The sequence below is a fragment of the Melozone crissalis genome, unplaced genomic scaffold (assembly GCF_028551555.1).
Source record: "Melozone crissalis strain CALT ecotype California unplaced genomic scaffold, PUWL_Pcris_2 ptg000016l_1, whole genome shotgun sequence".
Classification (NCBI taxonomy): domain Eukaryota; kingdom Metazoa; phylum Chordata; class Aves; order Passeriformes; family Passerellidae; genus Melozone; species Melozone crissalis.
In genome coordinates this window covers 24,275,167-24,297,178 of record NW_026535794.1, presented here as the reverse complement: position 1 = coordinate 24,297,178, position 22,012 = coordinate 24,275,167, and the positions used below count along the sequence as shown (strand labels likewise).

General features: G+C 39.0%; 1 protein-coding gene across 2 annotated transcripts in view; it reads left to right on the top strand.

Annotated features, from left to right (window-relative positions):
• Positions 1-22,012, top strand: part of CDK6 (cyclin dependent kinase 6) — a 128,820-nt gene that overhangs the window by 18,325 nt on the left and 88,483 nt on the right. For both annotated transcript variants that reach the window (XM_054274332.1, XM_054274333.1), the window contains exon 3: positions 13,007-13,142. In XM_054274332.1, coding sequence (XP_054130307.1) covers positions 13,007-13,142 — 136 coding nt within the window. The remainder of the gene's footprint in view (positions 1-13,006; positions 13,143-22,012) is intronic.

The window sequence follows — 22,012 nt, the reverse complement described above, 5'->3', positions numbered from 1 at the left end:
CTGATTACCCTAACTACACAGATTATTTTGTAATTTGGGACATTTTTTCCTAAATCACTTAACTTGACAGTTTAATGGGGTTCTTTTTCTCTATGAAATTGATGGAGCCACATCTTTATTGTCTGTGGTAGTACATTCACTTAATGTGTTCCCTGTCTCTATTCAGTTTAATTAGTCCTTGAGTTTAGAATATTATTTTATTTCTTGCCTCTTTTTATTCCATTGTGTGTTGGACATGTCAGTGAAAAAAAAAATACCTTTGTAGGCTTTTGTGTGAGTAAACACTGGTAACTGCTCACTCAGACAAAAGCTCAGAAGTTATATGATATAGCAATTGATAAAATTGGTAGTTCAGTGACACCATAATTAAATACCTGTGGTGCAGTGAACTTGAAGATTCACATAAAAAATTCTTTTTTTCTGATGATGTTCAATATGATTACATACTTCTCATATTTGTGACAATTTGTTTTTTCCTTGACTGCTTTTTAAAGTTGAAGATAAAGAGAAGTGCTAAAGTAGAACTAAGAAGAGTAAGTGTTTCTGTTAGATGGGAAAAAGGTGAAGATTAGGAAAAAAAAGTGTGTCACTGGAATAGGCAGGCTGACCGCAGAAAAGGCTTTCTTAGACCGTGGTGGTTCTGTGGGGCCTCTGTGGTGTGCACCCTTGCCTGTTTAGTTAGCTCTACAAAGGCTTAAGACCATCAACTGTGGTATTTTTGTGCTGTTTCTCAAAACAGAGGTAAGTTGTGGAGTTTAGGGATGGAATATAGAAAATAATGAGGAGCAACTCCTTCAGACCTCATTGTCTCTTGACTCATTCTTGAAATTAAAATAATTACATTAATAAAACAATTCACATATGGCTTAGAAAGGGTTAGAACAATTTCTGTCTCAGCCAGTATTTATACTCTGAAGTGAGAAAGGTGGTACCTGGTGTAGGGAATAGTGTAAGAGTGGGACAGACACGAAGCGATAATTCCTGGCAAGTTAAGGCTCTCACTGACTTCTCTGTGATCTTAGGTAATCCATGTCCACTGCTTTGTCAGTCCTTGCAGCATTTGCAAGCAGATGGGAGCCAGCCCTGCCTCGCTCCCAGCAGATGCCTCCCAGCTCACTGATGCTGGGAGCTGGACCAAGCCACGCTGGCCATGGGCTCTGCTGTGCTCAGCCCTCCCTCAGCCCAGCCCAGACCCACACTGTCTGCCTGGGCATCACAGAGCACACCCTGCTGTGCTGGCACCACCTGGCTACACGGGCCTTGTTTGCATTTGCCTTCATGTAAAAATGTTTTAGCGCTCCAGGAACCAGACCTTGTTTTGCGAGATTTATTACAGTTTGCTCTTTTGTTTCAGAAATGTGAAAGATGATGTATGCAAGACAATCAAAAAGCAGTTTTGCCATGTATTTACATCTGACGTAAACTGTAATTTACAAAATGCTGAATTTACTTCAAAACTACCCATACGTTAAAGTTTAAACCTTCATCTCATGCTGCTGAAAGACCCCACAAAAGAAATAGTTGCCTTTGCCCTGTAGTAATAAAACAGTCGAATAAAATTTATTACCAGCTCAAAATGCTGCTAACACCTCATTTTCATTGCCAAACTCTTCAAATAATCTTTAATTTCTTTTCTTTTACATATATGTGCAAGAGTTTAAAGGAAATACTTAAAGAGCTGTGTAGTCCGTAGAGTACTTCACTCCATGTGCGTTAATCTTTAAATGGTTGCCTCACTGTGCCATGTAAATGGGCTAGAAAGGGAGGAAATGTGTATCAGACGTCTACCTTAAGAACTGGAGGATGACAGCACCTGAGAATCTTACAAAAATAGATATTTTTGGTTTACTTTACATGTGCTATGAATTAATTAAAAAAAAAGACGGCTTCATAGAAGAAACGACAAGACAGACAAGGAGTTTGCATGGCCACATTTGAATGGTCACAAATGGGAAAAAGACCACAATGGTGTCCAACTCTTAAAACACTTGCAAGATGTAGTTCAGATGAAATGTGTAAGGAATTTGCATGCTAATGGAAAAAGGATCCCTTTTTATGTATCGAGTGTTAAGGAGCAATTGCCCCAAGCTAAATTTATCAAGCCAGAAGAATCTTGTAAATTTCTATTGAAGATTTATTAGTCCCATTTGTTTCTGTTCTTCAGAACATGAATATTAAACTTAATCCTGCAAGTTTGTCACAGGTGAAAGTTCCTTTCAAATTAAAGGAAATTCTGGACCTGTGCCAAAGCCAGTTAAATAAATGTACCAACTTCATGAGGCCTAGGTAAAGGGGCTTGTATGTTGAGCTGTTTAGGATTGATGCTAGTCTTTGAGGGTTGAGTGAATAGGGCAGAGGTGGTTTTAGTGGGTTTTTTTTTGTTTTGTTTTGACTTGTCTCCCATTTTGTTTTAACTTCTACATGGAAGAAATATTTTAAAATAACTTCAGGAATGAACTGAACAGAATCTGCATTCCCACCAAGTAAAAATGATCGGTTACATTCTTTCTGGGGAATAATAATATCTTCTAAATTCAGTTAAATTAAAGCATCTTTTCTGAGTTAGTCATTAGGCATCTTCCATAGCAAGCAGGGAGAAACAGTACCCTCCCCACAGTGATTCAGTACAACTTACTACTTTCTCCTGAATAAATGAGGACCTACATGACCCATTCAAACTAACCCCCAGTTTCTGAGTAGCTCCATCACAGGAGTTGTATCTTTTCCATGGAAGCTGAGAGGAGAACCCATTGGTTCACAGGCTGTGGTGTGGGTGGATGGCGTTTGACCTGTCTGATGATGGCTAGCCAAAGACTGGTATGTTCAATGAAGTTGATAGTTTTCTTACAAGCCTTAAATCTGCCTTCTGCTGAATCTAAGTACTTTGTAGTCCCATAGTTTTGATACTTCAGTTCTAGCATAAATATCCTCTTACACTTCACTTATTCTCATTATCTGTTGCTCTGCCACTCAGTTTTTTTGTTGCGTCTGCAACTTAAAAAAAAGAGGGCAATGTTTTTGTGTGTAGATCAGGTTTCCTCACAAAACCTTGCCAGATCCTGTTTGTTTTTCTTACCCATGTGAGCAATTGCCTTTGTATTTTGATTTTTGGAAATCAGCTGAGTGCTGTTTACTTTTGGGTAGATGGGATGTTATTCGTAGCATGTGAAGTAGTGGTGACAGGACACAGTACAGTGCCACTGGAAGGCTGCTTGAGTTCACTGTGCTCCCTTCCAGGTTTTGCTGAAGTGAATGAGTAATTCCCTTTGTCTGAAGTTCATGGTGCTGCTGGCATCATGGCGCACAGGAGTATTACTGGGAATACATTCGACATCAAAGCCTGATGGAAGTCACTCTCCTTTCCACATGTATACCAAAAGCACTCTGAACTGCATTTCTGTTTTTATGTGATACAACCTCATGCAGGACAAATTTGTGGAAAGCAACACACAAAGAGTAAGACCCCTTTTGAATTTTCACTTGACTTAATCCTGAATGTGGCAGCTGCATTCCCCACTTAACCACTTGTGTTGAAAGTGGACAGGTATGTCTGATCCATTTCAGGAAATTTTAAGCAGTTCTAGTGAATCCATAAACAGGTTCTTTCAACAGATGCAGACATTTTTTAAAAGTTCTTTTCATTCAGTTTCAATATCTGGTGTTAAATTGCTGTTTCCATTTTTAAGATAACAATAACTATTCACATCTATTCTAGTCTCCCAGGTTAAGACTGGGAAAACAACAGTTCACAGTTTCAGAATTTAAGGACAAAAAAATACTGTGAAAAATGCCTTAGAATACATCATCACCATAGTTTTCAGAGATGAGTGCCCATATTCACGAATTTAGTACTAAGGGGTAACAAAAAACTTAGGGAGCAGAGATTGTGATACAGATAAGGATGCTTTAGTGCAGAAGGGGACCATGCATGTTGGGCCCCAAGTTGTGGAGTTCTCGCTGCATAGGTAAAAATCTGATAGGGGTTGAAATGGCAGACGGGGTTACTTTTTTCTATCCAGGTGATGACTGGCTGAGTATAAGAAAGAGGAAAGATACCTGGCATATAAGGCAGATGAAGCTTTAGGTGATGTGTAAACTTAAAAATCACCCAGGTGCTTTGCATGCTGCAGGTTAAGTACAGCAAAAGTTCTTTGGTAGCTTAGGGCTGGTGGGTCATGCAAGGTCAAGACCTATGACAGGTTTACTCTGCACACTGGTACTCTGGCTTCAGAAATGCATTCTTCTACTGACAGGCCTAAAAAATTTAACACAAATCTACTCAAAGCTTGTGTTGTCATGTCAACTGACCATGCTGTCTTAGCAATAAACAGATTGGTAGAATTTGCACCCTGTTTCCCAGTGATGTTGGTTTCATTCTCTTACCAAGGATTTCCTTTTTATAATGTCATTTAGAGAGACAATAACTTTTTATTTAAGAAAAGATACATAATAATAAGCCCAAATATAAACAAATGGGCATGAGAGTGAACCGTGCACTGTTTTACTGTGGTTTACTCCTTTGCTAATTGCTTTCTGTTTAATACATGGATGTATAGCGTTTTACGTTAAAAGGTCTATAGAATCCCGTAGTAATAGTATTCCCTGAATACACTAGAGCCACACAATCCAAGTAATTTAAAATAATTAATTTTGTTTTCTTAACATCTCTTTTTACTTACATATATGTAAGTACATATATGTACTTACATACATACATACATATATGCTGTTTATTTACGTTGTGCATGTATAGTATTGCCAACTTTAGCCAATTTAGCCTTTTGTTTTTCTTAAGGCTTTTTTTTCTTCTGTTTTGTGCTCTTTTGCTTTAGCAATAGAATTCATGGTATTGTTAAACTGTGGAAGTTTTCCCCTTCTAAAAGTCATCTCTTGATCCTTCTTTGAGAAAGACAAATTGTTTGGTCCCAGCTCTACCTGTGAAAACTAAAAATGTATTTTCTTACAAGGCTCTAATGTGTCAGTGTCTCACAGATAATTACAACAATACTTCATGCCAGTAACAGAACCGCAGCAAAATATTTTGCATCTATTGCTCTGTCTCCCCTGCTCTTCACCATCACATCATAGCTTTGGACTCCTTTCAAGAGGTGCCACTACTGGTCCATCCTGGGAAGTGGCAGCAGCGTCATCAGCACTCAGGTGTATTGTTAGCCCTTAGCAAGCCCCCTTAGCTTGCTTTTTCAGTGGCTGACAGCTAGGCCCTTCAGATTTATTTTCAGGCTGCTTCTTCTCAGGTTGCTTGAGGGCTTAGCCTGTGCTGGGTGGATAATTAGGGCTCAAGCAGCACATGAGTTTTCAGTGCATCCACCATCATCCAGAATAATTGTGGCCATGGAGTAACCTGGAGGTCTTTCAGGAACAGCAGCCCCTGGATTGATGATAAGCATCAAAACAGAGGACCTCCTCTGTCACCTTCTACAGTAGCTGCTCTGTTATTCTTAGGTTCTCCTGTGAATCTACAAGAAGCAAAAGTTTGTACTCAAATTTGCATTGGAATAATACACAATTTTTTAAAAAGTGAATTTAATACCTCAGGAACTGCTGTAATATTGCAAGCTTTTAAAAAACTATATGAAATTGTACAGAGTGTTGAAGAGTACTTTGAATTTGACTTTTTGCAATGAATATTTTTTTTGTGAAGGGTTATTATTTCCTTTGTTATTTTTGATGTTAGCATGATTAAATCTCATGTGTACATAGATTAGATTATTAAGCCGCTGAAGAATGAATGATAACTTATACTGTTGTGAAATATAAATTTTGAAGATGAGTTGTTTTCACTTAAACCTAGAAGAGAGATGTTCTACTTAGATTTAGATCCTGTAGGTCTGGCGCAAGAATGAATTCAAAATATGAACTGAAATGTGGAGTCTGTAACAAGCAGTTTGGGAGCTACAGTAAAGACTGGATTTTGTTCTATCTCATCTTACACCATGTACAGCTGGAAGTCCAGAATATCAACTGGGCTCATTTCATTTGAATTAAACAAAATCAATATTCAGGCATAAGTTTTACTTACATGTTGAGCAAATTAGGGAATCTAAAAGGGAATACAGCTATTCCCTGAGGAAAGTATTATAAAGAAAATCTAAAAAACAACAGATGCAAACACATTGCCAATGAATGGGAGCATCTTTAGTTTGTACTCTGAACTGGAAGCTTACGGAACCTTGCTGGAAGCTCACAGCACTGTGTAGCAGCAGTGTACATGACTTGGAAAGGCAGTGTACATTTACTTGTTGAAGGATCACATGAGAGCACTATGAATAGGTCAGACAGCTATTGCTGATCCTAAACAATCTGTCAACGACTGTCTTCATAACAGGCCATGTTATTTTTCTGATCCGGGGGTGACTTGGCGTGTCCCTGGCCTGCCCTGGGACAGAGTGTTTGGTGTTTGGTAGGGCAGCACACAGGCTGTGTTCAGCACCACCCAGCTAGGATTTTCTCTCTGTATTGTCAAGGGCTCCGTGCGTGGCCAGTTGGGATAAAATCAGTTGCACTGAGATTGTCCATGGACTGGTGAGGAATTAAGCATTTTAAACACTGGTGAACTGTCGGATAAGTCCTGAAGAGGAGTTCTGCAAGGCAGGATGTAGTTTGAATTACGGAGTCCTACGAGATCCTTTTCTGGTTCTTGTCTGTTAAAGATAATCTCCCTCTGGGAAGAAGGTGAAAGGGAAATGACAGTGTGAGGGCTGAAAGAGACAGCGTGCTGCTATAAACAAAGAAAGGTGCAGAGAACATCTTGTCAGGCCTATTTTTCCTTGAAGTAAAACTCTTTTAATAACTGCATCTTTTAGTGGTTTGGGTGGCACAGTGAGAAAATGTCCTTAGCCTTTTCATCTTTTGGGCACAAATCTTGGTTTTTATTGAAAATGAAAACTGGTTTTGGTGGTTTCATCGGAGCAGACATTTGTCTGCATCACAAAACCATTCAGTCTGGCACCAGAGCTCGTCATTGCTTGAGTGGGGCCCAGTGCAGGAGAGCAGGGGTGTTGCAGGTCAGGGCTGCAGTCGGGACTGAGCGTTGAACGCTTGCCCAGTCAGCCCACTCTGTCGGACTTTAGCCAGTGCTATTTACTTCGCTTTCACGAGCATCTATTTCTCTCTGTCACTTTCTCTGTCTCTCTTCCTCACGCACACTTAAAGAACAAAAACCTCTTTTATACAGCTAAGCATTTTAAATAATTTTTCCAAGTCAGAAAGGGAGAGAGACTGGAAAAAATTACAGCACAAAGCTCAGCTTGCAGATGAACGATTGCCTTGTCATCCCAATGTCCCCCTTCCTTTCCTTAAACCTCACTGGTGAGTGGGCTGTGAGCAGCAGTGTTGGCTGAGCTCTGCTGGAGTGGGTGTCCAGAACAGGACTTTCTGCTGCCTTTCTTTCATTGTACAGTTGCTTCTCCATGGTAGCTCTTTCTGCTCTGTGCACAGCAGATAATGAATGAGTGACTTCAGAATTGAAAACATCTATCTGCAGAACATCTACTTGTCCTAGATAAATTAATTGATTTTACCTAATGTTAAATCTACCTTTACTACTGTTTGCCTGAAAGAGATTTCTCCTGGAGACAAAAGGTGATCCTGCTACTCTTCCCTGGAGGGGTAGCAAAGCAGGAGAAATGTTCACAAACTCCAAGAACTCAGTAGGAAGTAGAGAATAAGGATTTAAGACATAAAGTTGCCGTGAACACTGTAGACATACCCAAGATTATTTAATCAAGCTTGGCTCTGGGCACCTGACTTGTGGCTGGATGGAGCTGACTCTGGGCTTGCTGGCTGTGCTGCAGGCAGTGCTGTGCCCTCATGCTGTGGGTTTCCAGTACCAAGGTGGTTCTGTTGGTGCAGAGTCCTTGTTATGTTGCAGTCTGCTGTGGAGCCATACCTTAAGTGCTGATGCCCACTGGGGCAGCTGCAGCTTGAGTTAAAAGGACATTGTGAAGCTCTTGAAGACCCCACGTGCCTCTGAAAATGGAACTTAGGTCTTGCATTACTGTGTGGTTCTACAGATGTTATATCAGGGAAAACACCATTTAAATACTTTGAATTTAGCGGCCTCTTCCTCTGCATGTGCACTTTTTTCCCATCTAAAAGTGTTTTACTAAAGCTCCTTTGAGCAAGAGAACTCTTCATTTGAAATACCAGCATTCAGAGGCCTGGAGAAGTGGGTGATTGCTGATTAAAATGAGACAAAGCAGTATGTCCTGAACAGAGGGAAAGAACTCTGTCATATATTTCAGAGTGGGAAACTCTATTTCCTGTTTTGCTGCGTTGGGCTTGGTTCTCCTAATGCACATGTTCCAGTCCAGTTGCCCAGCTATTGTCTTCTTCATCCAAAAGATGACCCCTTTGTTCCAATACATTGGGTATTTGTGATTCCAAGTAGACACTAGTTTCTGTCATCAGTCTTTTTTTTGCATCAAAATCAAGAAAGGAAAAGGAAGCTAATATTAAAAGTAGGGGTCAAACTGGTTTTTTTTAAGGCGTACCTGGTTTATAAGGTTGGGGTGTACAAAGGGCTTGCTGCTGAGTGACTTCTTGAAAGCACAGGAGTCTGAGGCTGCTGCTGAAATTTGGACTAGAAGGACGACCAACTGTCATTCTTCAATACTTCTAGGTGTGAGAGGCTGAAATTTTCTGTTCTTATGAACTTCCAGGATTAACCTAAGCCAAAGGCAGTAAAAGCAGAAGTTGTTCAGGTCCTCCTCCCCTTATTTGTCCATAAACCTCAGTCATGGCTTGTGATAGTCTTGGTATTCCAATCTTGTGGTGTTTACATAAACACTGTCAATACATAACTTCTGTGCTGGTTTTCTGTCATGCAGATAAATAGCTTTCAGAGTTAGGTTGAGGCCACCAAACTCTTTTCATCGGTGTATTTGCTCAGACTTGAGAAATCTTAAAACTGTAGCATATTATTATGCCACTGTTTACGTAACCACAGTCTTCTAAAGCATTTCTCCTACACATAAATCAAAGGCTCCAATTCTCTTGCTCTGTTATGCATAAGCTAGGAAGTAACTCTTTTGAGGAAGACACTGTTCCAAAGAAAATTAAAGTAAATCCATGCTATTAGAAATCTTTAGGAGGCGAGGACTGGTTTTGTTCAGTGCTCTGAGTGACCATACAGGGATACATATGTAATCATGTTGGCTTAGTCCTACTGCAGAAAAATAACAGTAAGTCCTTGGATGCATTGGCAGCAGCTATCTAATTCTTGGTCTTCCTTTTGACTATGATCCAGTTAATTTTTCAGATGTACCTACTTATCTGTTTGACAGTAGCCAAGAGAAATTATGTCCTACATTTTTTTCAAGTCTTACAGTCAGATCTGTCTTTCAGTATTTCTTGCAGGTGTCATGGGCTGATCTCCATTGCTGTTATCTCAGTTTGCTCTGGAAAAAATGTTTATGCTACTTGAAAGTGGGAAACTTCATAGCAATTCTCAGATCATCTCAAAAGCAAATCTAATAACATTTAGGGACTTTCTGGGATCAGTTGCAACCTACCACTCAGTAGATGGAATAGTTTTCAAAGTAATAACTGTCTTTCTTTTAAAAGCATTTAGGTTTTAAAATGAAAGTGAGCTGAGGTTGCATTTGTCAGATTTTGTGTTGTAAGAAGCTGTGGAGACTTCAAGGAGCATCATCTGGTTTTCTGCCTGCAAAAAATCCCAAAATATTTTTGTATAAAGGCGGGTATTCTGCTGAATTATAGGAAGATCCACTAGGCACTAAACACATAAAACAGAGACAGAGATTTGTAGCTGATAAGCTCCTGCTTTAGTACAATTAACTTGAAAAAAATGTGTGCATTAAAACCCAGGCTCTCCGTTAGTGTCTCTTCAGCAGTGTTCCAGTTCAGATGGACACACTGGGCGGTGTATGACTCCCAGCCAAACATCTTGTTAAATACTTGCAGGATTTCCCATAGCGGATCTTACTTTAATCAAATAATTCAAACGTTTCTCTTGTAAGTACAATAGAAGGGCAGGGCTTGTGTTTACAAAGTATTCAGTATGGAAATCCTGTATTAATTGAGGTACATTTACTTCACTTAGGACAGTGTCCACATAGTAACTCTTTAAATAAAAGGCCTTTTGCTGTTGCCCATTCCAGAGAGGCAGTCACGTGCCATGGTAATGCGTCACGTACAGAAAATCATGAGGAAATGGCTTCAGAGATGTGCAATGTAGGCAGCAGAGATGTTCCTAATTAACAAAGACAATTTTATGGATGATATTCTCACAGTGAATGTAAGAGAGTATAATTTATATAAAGTAGTTTTATCCCTGTGGAAACTACTAAATAAAGAGGCTGTGTCTTTCTCAATCTATTTCAAGAATGATTAGCAGGAGCAATGCCAGATGTTGGTTTTTTTTGTAATATTATGAGTTAATATAACCTGTGATTTAAATTATTATCTTTCTAAGGTAGCAGCTATATTTTCTGTGAGTAAACACAATGTATTTGTACCCGACCCAGTGCAGAATCTGAAGCTTTTATGATTAACAGTAAAGCATTTAGAGTTTCACATAAAAAGTATGTGGAAAGGAAAGATAATATGAATACTCACTGATAATATTATTACTCAGTAAAAGGTAACCAGAATTGTGCTTCTCTGAGTTCCTTATTTTGCTGTGCCAGAAAATGCCAGAATCAAAATAACCTACATACAGAAGAATTAACAGAGTCAACATTTTCCTTCTCAGTGAGTTGGAAATTACATGTTGCTTCTAAGTTTAATACAGTGAAATCCTTTTTCCTTTTTTTCTTTAATTGCAATTCTGCTATATTTGAAAATATGGGGGTTTTGCCAGTGTATTAAATACCTGGCAAAAGGGGTGTTCTAGAACATTTTAGGTGAATGTAGGTCAACACAAAGGAATCATACAGTTGGAAATATTTTCCAGTGTTTATGTTCAGATGTTGAGACCTGTCTGGCTCCTCTCTATTTGCATGTGTTGGGGTTATAGGCAGTCCGGCTACATTCCACGTTGATTTATATAAATATATTGCAGATTATTAACCTCCAGCCAAATACCAGTAAAATTCACTTTTCAGGAAGGTTTATGACTTTTCACAAAACTTGTTTGCTGTGCACAGGACATGTACACCCCATTGAAGGAATCTTAGAGAACGTTATCTGTCATTAGGAGGAATGTGCCAACACATTTTCTCTTACGGTCACTGTGTTACTATAATAATTGTTTGTTTGTTCAGATTATGATTACAGATTAAGTACAGATTAGTCTTCAAGCAGAGGTGGGGTGACACTCTTAGTATCATATTCTGGAACTCTGGTTCCTAATTTATTACTCACTGAAAAGCATCCTTAACCTAAAATGAATGTGCAGGTATACATTTTCAAAATATGGTGGCTAATAAACATTTTTGCAATGTCAGACTAATGATTTTTTAGGAAATGCTGTCAAATGAGAGCACAGCCTTACTATGGTAAATGCCAAGTGAAAAATACTGCTCTCTTAAACCTGAATTACATTCTTCCCAAGTGGTTATGCCAATTCTAGTGTTTCCTTCTCTTGTGAAATGCATTGAGATTTAAGGTAAGAAGTAAAATCTCAGTGCAAGATCTCACATACATCTTGTCTGTTTGTCAGATGTCCTCTGGGAAAAGAAGGGACTCCCAAGGCTTTGTGTGTGATCAGTTGTTTTCAAATCCTGCATATAAAGTCTTTAGTCCTTGAACAAACAACAAAAATACTACCTGATAACATTACCAGAAGTCCTGCACTTCTTAATTCTAATAAAGTAATTCTAAGGAGGAGTATGAAAGATAAAATTAATACACCAGCATCACTGATACGATGTTTGAAAAATAAGCCATAGTAGTATCAACACTAGATTGTGCTGTTATCAATGAGAGATTCTTCAGTTTAACTGTCTAGACCTTTTTCTTAGTAACTTCATTCATTTTTTAAAACTACTGTCACCTACTAAAAGTAGTGATTGATTTTTCTGCCTCACCTCAGAGAGAAATGCAATCTGATCATGTAATATAAATGAATAAGCACATGAGTAGAGTATGTGAGCAGGGAAGAAATGTCCTTCTGGCTGTTTAGATGGTTTCCTATTAGGATTTTGTAGAAGTGGGACTTGAGGAAGGATGGTGAAAATCACTGGTATGAATATAGGTGTGAAGCACAGAATGATGAGCAGATGTTTTTGAAAAAGGTAGAACAGTGATTAAAGCTGGCATGGCAGATGGAGAGGATGAGAGAAATCCTACTTAAAACCAAAAAACAATAGAAAGTAGAGTAATCAGATAGGAATGTGGTATTATGAAGAGCTTTGTAGATTAGTTCGGTGTTGTGCAACAAGGTGAAATGATAAAGAAGTTGCAGTAAAAGAATGACCAAAAGTGATGAAAGAAGTAGTGACATCGTGTGCATAAAGCTTTTTTTCAAACAGTATACTGATTCTGGAGGTATTCCTTGTGTCCAGGAATTTGCAAGAGGAATCTGCAAAAAAATTCTGTTTCTGCTGAAGGAGATCTAATTATAAAGTTGTGTAATGGTATACGTGGGAATTCTGTGGAAAGAAAGTGAAGGCGCATGCAAACACTCTTATGTATTTTTCAAAAATACTTCCGGCTTTTTTTTTTTTAATTATTATAAATACCAGAGCCTAGAATGTCTATAAATGTCATGTAATTTTCTGTAGTAAATCAGATTGCTGTGTCAAAAAAATGAATTATTTTCATATAATTAATTTACATTTAACAGCTGATGAGTTCTTAATAATTAATCCTATTTCAGAATTCACAAATGAGAGACTGAGATGGTAATTTTGATATATCAGCTGTTATCTAATGAATCAAGAGCTCAAAGATTGGTCTGCTTTTGGAAGGCTCTTTTCCATTCTGTATACTGTAAGAAATTTAAATGGACATGCTTGAGATGCAAGTTACATCTGTACTGGTTCGTGTATACTTACCTCTTCTGTTCTTTTCCTCTTTTCAGATTGTTTGATGTGTGCACCGTGTCACGAACAGACAGAGAGACCAAGTTAACATTAGTGTTTGAACATGTGGATCAAGACTTGACTACTTACTTGGATAAAGTTCCAGAGCCTGGAGTGCCTACTGAAACTATAAAGGTATTTAAGGAGAAAGATTTTAGGAGGTAGTATTTCAGAGATAAATCAGACAAACTGTGTTGTGATCCCTAGGATTTTGTTGCATCAAAATTGAGTAGTGCCGAGCTTGGGACATGAACTGCAGCACAAAGTAACAGATATAATCTCTTTGTGAAAAATGCTGCACTTGTGATTTTATTCCTCTTTCAGAATTCTAAATTTACTGAATCTCTACTGTTGTAATGAATGTAGCATTCAAGACAGGAAGGAGAGGGACCTGTTGGAGCAGGTGCAGAGCAGGGTCACCAAGTTGATTAAAGGAATGGAGCACTAATCTTATGAGGAAAGGCTGAGAGAATTGGGATTGTTCAGCCTGAAAAAGAGAAGGCTTAGAGGTGACTTGATTGCAGCCTTCCAGTACCTGAAGGGAGCCTACAAGAAATATGGAGACTATTTACAGAAGCATGTAGTGACAGGAAAAGGGGGAGTGGTTTAAAACTGAAAGAGTATGTTTAGATTAGATATTAGAGAAGAATTCTTTACTGTGAGGGTGGTGAGGCACAGGAACAAGTTGCCCAGGGAAGTCATGGCTGCCCCACCCCTGGTAGTGTTCAGGGACAGGTTGAATGGAGCTCTGAGCTACCTGGTCTAGTGAAAGGTGTCCTTGGGCATGGCAGTGGGATTTTTAAGTTGTTTCCCAATAGCAGTAATGCCATTCTGTGATTCCACGATTCTGGGAAATCATTAAGAACGACCTTTGCTTCCAGCTGCAAGCAGATGATTCTGTTATTGTTTCAGCAGAGACTACTTGAACCTTCCCTTAAAGGTGAAGTGCTGGATATTGCTAGAATGGATAAAATAAATCCCGTACTCCTTATCCCTTTTCCTTTGCCTTTTATTTCCCCAAGAGACTACTTTTGCTTTATGTCCTTCTTGCCAGGAGAGTTTGTGTACATTCTGAGAGCAAGAAATGTTCATTGTGGGCCTGTGGTGTGCTCTGCAGAGGACATGGGCTGAAGGGTGGGGAGAGTCATGATCAGTTGTCACAGAAGCTGGGAATGCTCTCAGTAACTGGGAGGACAATAATGAAGTTTTGTTGTCATGTTATCTCATATTCTGCATCTGTAAGGGAGGACCCCTACCTAGGGTAGGATGTGCTTGCATTATTGTTATTAAAATGCATATACCAACTCTGCTTTTCTGAGAATTTCACAGCAAAGTGCCACGTTGATCGTAGATTGGGGTGTTTTACAAAAAGTTTGTACCTGGGAAGAAAAGCAGAGGGATTCATGTTGTGACATTTTGACTCTGTCTGTTTAACATTTCTTTTGATTTTTTTTTTTCATTTTTGTGAGGAGAAATAATTTATGCTTTCAGACATACATTATCCATTATCTTTCACTTGTACTTTCTGGAAGTATGTTGTATCATCTTAGTCTGGCAAAAGTTCCCAGGGAGGAAAAGAAAACATGAAAACTGTTGAAAATTTAGTTATTTTAATAACTCTTTTAACAGCTTCAGACTTAGGAGGTGTGTGATCTTTCAGTATAAAATTAGAACTAAAGTGAATAAAGATCTATTCACTGGTGTCAAAGTCACATACGTATAATACCAGTCAGTTCCAGCAACCATGTTTTTAACCAAACGTAATGGATAAAATAAAATTTTTGAAAAATGGATACAGCTTCGATTCAGTCAGAAGAAGACTGGAATGTACCTATTATATCGTTAGACTATTTTATTATAATGCCGTTAAGGTTCTGTTTTCCTCTTAGGACTTTGAAGCTACATAAACTCTATTTCAACTGAACTAACATTGTGAAAATAAGATGCAAGGTGGCTGGCATATTATTTAACTAAATATATTGAAATTGATGGGATCTGAAAGACCAAGCCTCTGAAATCTCAGTTTGAAGTATCTTTTGATCTATGTTTCGTTTAAAGGAAATACAAGACATGAGCATTGTACTGAAGTATTTATGATTTCCAAAAATTCTGTTCTGAAATTGCACTGTGAGACTGTCAAATATATGTTTGGATATACATTTCATGGAGATTTTATACTGATGAAAGAAATCATTGTGCTTACATTTGAAAAGCACTATTCTGCATAAATGGTTTACTAGTTAACCCAATTGCTATATCTGATAGTTTGGCAGAATAAAGTAGAAAAGCCACACAGAAACAAGGAGGAGCAATTTTGGTCTTTTATGTACAGTGCAAGTTCCCCTGCAACCAGTGAAATTAGTGACTGTAAAATTCAGCTTGTGATACAGAATCACTTTTTAAATGGGTGAGGAAAAATGTAAAATTGCTGTTTACTTGGTCATCACTGTTGATTTCAACATTTTCACAGTAGCTGATGTGTTTTTTCTTGAATCCTGTTTGGCACAGGAAAAGAGAGAGATTCAGTTAACTTAAGTTGCACCCTGTTGCTTCATGTTTATGTCAAAATATCCAGTTTATGGAGGTACTTTTGCTGATAGTCAGGGCTGATCACACAAGGAAGGGTGTCAAGGCTTATTTTTAGTATATTTCAATACCTTTGTAATTATAAAATCTTTATGGATATTCCTGACAGAAACTGAAGCAAAACATACTTCCCCTGGCTGCAGGAAAATACTACAGTTTTGTAGCAGCTGAGCATTTAACCCAGAGCACATACATCGTTAAATGACTAATCTGACTTTTTATAGTTTGGCTTTTGAGGTTAATATGGATTTGTACTTCATTTATTTTCCAGAATTGCAGACAATTTGTGTAGAGTATTTCCCCTCACCGCCAGCACAGTACAAAACAACTGCCAGTATTGTAAGACCATCTGTTAAAGTTCTGTGTGTGTGTCAGCAGTGCAGAAATGCCAAATGAGCCAAGCTCTGGATTGCTTGAAGTTGAAGGATCTAATATACCTCTTTGGCACCCTGGTATAAAATCAACAGTTGTTAGTGGACCTTGAATGACATAAAATCACTATGAGAGAAGCATCAGCCCCAAAAGATCTTTTTTGTGTGAATTGACTACCATCATTACATAACATTTAGGGAAGGGAGGTGCAGCTTCTGCTGGTTTGGGGCATGCTGGGTTTTTGGTTACCACCTGTCAAGAAATAAAAGTGACACTGGTACCATTTTAAGAACTTTCTTTGTGTTTTGCAGGCAGTCGTCAGACTGTAGCAGTTCAGAGAAATGAGCCATATTGATCATTCAAACTTAGCTACAGCTTTTGTCCTAATGCTGCTCAACAATGCCTTTCTAATGCCTAAGTCCTTGCAGTAGGAGTCACCCCAGAGGGTGTTTTAGGAAAACACAGACAGGTGTCCATAACATGATAGAAGAGAGGTAGTTTCCTATGAGACATTGCCTGGTAGTGGGAATACACACCCAGGATCTAGAGCAGACATGCTCACTTCCCCTTTCTGTCACCAGGAATGGGGATGCTCTCGTCCATTTCTATGGCTCTGGCTTCTGAGTTCTAGGTTATTCTGGACAGAGCAGTTTTAAATCTCTTCTGCTGACGCCCTTCCATTATTATTTAATTGAGTCTACTTTGAGCTAGAGGGATGGTGAACACTACTCCAAATACTTGTGGACACAGTGTTCACTTTTGAAAGAGAACCATAGTCAGCCTTTGTAACTGCTGGATTGTAGTCACGCTCACACTTGCTGGCTTTCTCTGTTAGACCTGATTAATACATGTTCCATATGGCATGAATCAGAATCAGCAATGACAACATCTACCTTCTTTCCTCTCTACCCATCGTATCCTCCCTTCTTTTCTTCCTGGGATTCTCTTTAACTTTAGGGCAGTTTATGTGGAAATGCAAGGTATGAGTTCAGCTTCCTTTGGACACAGCTGTTAGTCATGCACAAGTCTTGGGTAACGTTAATGGTCTCAGCAGTTGAGCCTCCAAGAGCCTTGGCTCATTAGGAACTTTTGTTAGCTGACATAAGGGTAGTGGAAGTGGGAATGACACATATGCCACAGAAGCATGATTTTCTTTTAAATAGTTAACAGACCACTGAAGCATTTTGATGTCTTAGCCTTTGGGACTGAAGCATGTTTAAATGCGTGGTCACATTTCATTCTGGTGCTTGTGCTGGCATGGTTTTTTTGATCCTGATTAATTTTGATATGGATATGGTTGTTTATAACACTAACTACATTTTTCATGTAGAAATCATGCATGTGCAACCAAGATGGTGTTTATTGATTTAATACTGCAATTTATTTAATAATACTTAGCTTTAAATTAATCTGTGCATGTAATGGCTTTGTATATAAAGCTGTACATTAAGCAGTTGCAGAATGGTTCTTTGGAGTTCTTTCCAGTCATCTTGTACTGTTAGACCAGAGTCTCTAGAAGTGGGAGGGGACAACAAACTTTTACTGGGGTTCTTTAATTTTAGTAATGAATAAAGTTAATTTTGTGAGGTAATGTCATTATAAGCAGACTTATGGCTTCTTGCAATAGCTTACAGAAATGTAGAATTTAGGCTACATGTGCTAAGTGGGCTGTGCATGTTTCAGTCTGACAGTCAGCACCGGAGGGAACAAAACAAAGGTTTCCAATACAGCAGGTGCATATGTTATCTATCACAGAATGTCGCAAAAGCTGGGAATGTTTTTCTACTCAGGCCTGTGATTTGTGAATCTTCATGGTATTCCCTCCAACCTTGAACAGGGCAGCCAAATCACAGAGTGAGCAGGGTTCACTGTATATGCTTTTCTCTGGTGTGTCCTGGTTCCTCACCCAAGTGAATGGCTTCTGTGAATATTTTTTGGATATTTACTTCTTTGCATAGAAAGCTCATATACCCATCTGATTCAGGTATACAGATTCTGGTATTTAGATGCCTGAAATTTAGAAAGTACGGCAGTGAACCTAATTCTCTTTTGTGAGCTTATCAGATAGTAGCCCATAAATTGATTTTTAAAATATTTGCCTCAGTCATGGCATACATGTTATTGTTGCATCCCTCTTAGCATATATAACAAGCTATTAAACCAGGCAGACTGGTGACATCTTTGTAAGACTCCTAGAAAATTAATATGAAGAAGCTGTTTCTCAGAAAGCAGAGCAGTGTTCACTGTTGTGAGGTAACTCACCCGTATGCCGTGGTTTGTACCTACTCAGTTGGTCACGTATGAGATGTGAAGCAGATGTCACACAATCATGCAGTTCTGAAAATAAAGCAAGATATTCCAGGAAAACAGATTCACCAGTACTGAGTCTTCAGAGGGCGGCTGCATTTAACATCAAAGTTAAGTCACTAAAAAAAAGAACCTGCTTGAATTATTAAGAAAGATATTAACAGAAGAGCTGTTATTATCGTTTTCCTGTCAGTACTTTTATGGTAAAGAAAGAAGCAAAACTTAGTGAGGAATTTGGAGTGTACAAATAATGGATCAGATCCCCAGCTGATACTAAAAAGTGTAAATCCATTAGCTTCGGTGAAATGGTGCCCATTTACAGCTGCTAAGGGTTTCATTTTTGTGGATTATTTTGCAACAGATTTTATTCTGAATCTGTATTATAAATTAAAGAAGAGTTGCCAGTACAAATAAATAAAAAACAAAAGGGCTGAACTGATATATCATGTGGGATAAATCTTCTTTTTTCTTTCTCTGCCTTCTGTATGAAAGGGTAGCAAGAGAGAGTAGGTGTCCTGCACAAGCTCTGAAGGAGCTAAACATTAAAAAATGGATATTCTCGAGAATATCCACTCTCCAGAGTGGCTGTTCCCTGTGTTGTAGGTGGTGCAATTTCTTTCCCATCTGTGCTGCATGTAGAGTCACACCCACATCTCTGGCTGGTAGCAGATAGTAATGTAGAAGCTGACCAAGGTGTTAGGAGGAGTCATGATTCTGTGAATAAAGAGACTGCAGCTCACAGGATGTCACACAGTATAGTCTGGTATCCTCACAGTTACTTCTTTAGCTTGGGCCTTTTTACTGTTCGTGTACAGCCACTGATTTTAATTATGGTGGTGTTAAATATCTTTGAATTCCTGCCATTTCCAAATTCTAATGCAAACCTTTTCAGTCTGATGATAATGTATAGTTGTTTTTTTGCAGTGCTGTAGCCTAGGACTGCTAGGACGTCCATTGCTTGCAAACTGAGAGCTCATAAAAATGTGAGGCACTCCAATAATTTTAAATCACTCTGTCCTGACTAGAGTGATTTAAAATCATTGGAGCGCTTCACATTTTTTCAGTTGTTCCAGTTTGGAAAGCCATCAAGCAACACTGGAGCATAATGCATGAAAGCAACCTGCCTGAAATAATAATTTTAGTCTTTCAAAACAATGACACTAAATTAGAAATGTCACTGTTAAATGATGTCTATCAAGGGTTCTGTAAATAGACATCTCAACCTACTTTTCCTTTGTGGTCTTCACTCTCAAGGCAGCAGTGCAGTCCAGTAGGGCCCTAAGGGACACATCCTTTTTGAAGTCAGAAGGAGGCTATTGTTTTCAGTAGATGGAGGGCCAGAAATCATCTTTATTCAGAAGTCAGAGGAAATTAAGAAACTGAAGAGATTCTGAATTGTGGGCAGGGAAGGTGATTGAGCCTTGGTAGAAGGGATTTATGATCAAGTCATTGCAAAATTGCAGTATTAGAAACACTGGAAGTGAAATGTCGCCATCAGTTCATTTAATTTCTGTTAGTTCAGCAGAGCTGGACATGGGTGTGGTGCATAAAAAAGTTTATGGATCCTACTGCTCTGCATTCCCTTGAGACACTCTCAAACTATTAATGATACTGGGTTTTTGCTACTGGAGCATGATTACAGTACCAATTGCTATGTGAAATGCTTTGGTGACACTGAAGGAAAGGGAGAGTATGGTGGGAATAATTGTCAGTCAGGTACAGGAGTGGGGCTGAGCTGCCAGGCAGCGTCTCAGAGACAGCGCCACACTGTTCTGCATCCAGCCAGTGACAGTTCCTCCAGGTGGGGAGTATTTCTGAGATGCCTTCTTTTGTCTCATGGTGGTGGTGCTCAGGCACGACTTGCTCTGCAAGCACATCCTGCCTCAGTGATCAGCACAAGTGTCACTCGTGCTTCCAGAGTCCTTCTCTTCATCAAACACGACATGCCGCATTTAAAGTAATTAAGAGAAAGCTTGAAGCTGATGGTGTACGTAAAGCAGTGGCAGAAAAATACACTGAAGTGTTTGGATTTACCCATGTTCAAAATTTCCTTACAAGCCATATGCTGTTTTTGACAAGTAATTTGAAGGTTGGACTGCAGCAGATGTGAGGTAAAGAGAAGAAGTTCAGAGAGCCATTCTTGATTTTTGTCAGGGCAGATAAGAATCTCTTTCTTGATAGTAGTTTCTGCACTAGGAAGGAAATTAGTCCCCTATGCAGTAACCCCAAAATTGTACTTTATCCCAAAACAAAATTGTACTTTATCCCAATAGCACAAATTGTGACAAAGGTAGATGCTTGGGAAAACTGGGCAACATAATTTTTTTTTTACTAAACTCAGGATTCTAAGGGTTGAACTCAGCTGATCTGGGACAAAGAAGCATTGTAGCAGAATACATTCACCATCTCAGTCAACCCAAGTTAATGCAGCTCAGATTCTCTAAACTAGAATATTTACAAAGTGTCTGTATTTACTCACAGCAATTTTAGAGCCATAGTGTAAAACTAAAATTCAAAAGTTGGCCATAGACAACTCATAGCTAATAAAAGACAATATAATAATCAAGTAAGTTATTTTCCCATAAAACTGTTTTCTCTATTCCACCCCAAGAGAAATTTAATACTTTTGGACTAGCCGTATGCACTGGTTTTATGCCAGTGAATAGGCAGGTTATTGTATCCCACAGTAAAAATTAATTTGAAGCGTGTTACTTTAGTGGCATACTGATTTAATCAAGATATGTTTTGTTTGTTTCTTTTCCTCCACAGCAGATGTATTTAGCTTATGCCAGAAAACAAAGTTCCATACAAATGGGCAGAGATGGAATTTTTTTGTATTACATGTTTTCATATGTAGAACATAAAGTCAGCTTCAAGAATTTTCTGTTATTTATGAATGCATAGGCACATAAACATATATACATGCACATGCATATATAAGTGGATTTTGCAAAAGTCCTCTAACATATTTGCAGGAAAAAAATACTGCTATTTGTGAAAGGGAAACTATGATCATCACTCTACTGTCTCCAGAGTTCATTTTCTCAAAATAGGTGTGGCCCAGAAGAGGCGAGAACTGGCAACGCAGATGCTTTAAGAGTACACAGATCCATGAGGGGTTCTGTGCACCATGAGCACCAGTTCTCCTGCTGTGCCTGGAGAGTGGTCTGGTCTGTATTGCCTTCATGTGTGTGCACGTGAAAGCACACCACACACACATACATGTACACACATGTACATGTGTATGTGTATGTGTGTGTGTGTGAGAGAGAGAATGTATATATATGTATATGTGTGTGTATGTATGTATGTATGTATGTGTGTGTGTGTGTGTGTGTATATTTACAGATGTGGATGTGCTGATCCCCAGGGTCCATCCAATAGCTCATCACCCAAGACAGCTGAGCTGTTACACTCTCAGGGAGGGAATAAAACCAGACCCAGCTGAAGCTGTGTCTGTTCCTCCTATTCAGTGTGTCAGATGAGAGACACATGGAGAGCCTCTGTCCCACCCACCCCTGTGGGTGCCAGAGCAGACAGGGTTCCTCCCTGTTCCTGTCCTCAGGCCATCAGGCATGAAACTGCAGAGAAGCACCAGCCTGGGGCATCAGCCAGCTACACTCAGCTGCTAGAGCAACCAAGGGCAAAACCTCTTGACACCCAGGGCTGCTTTCAGTGATTTCAACTCCATGTTCTCTGCCTGTGCAATTCCTATTTTTTGATCCCTTTTCCATCCTTCT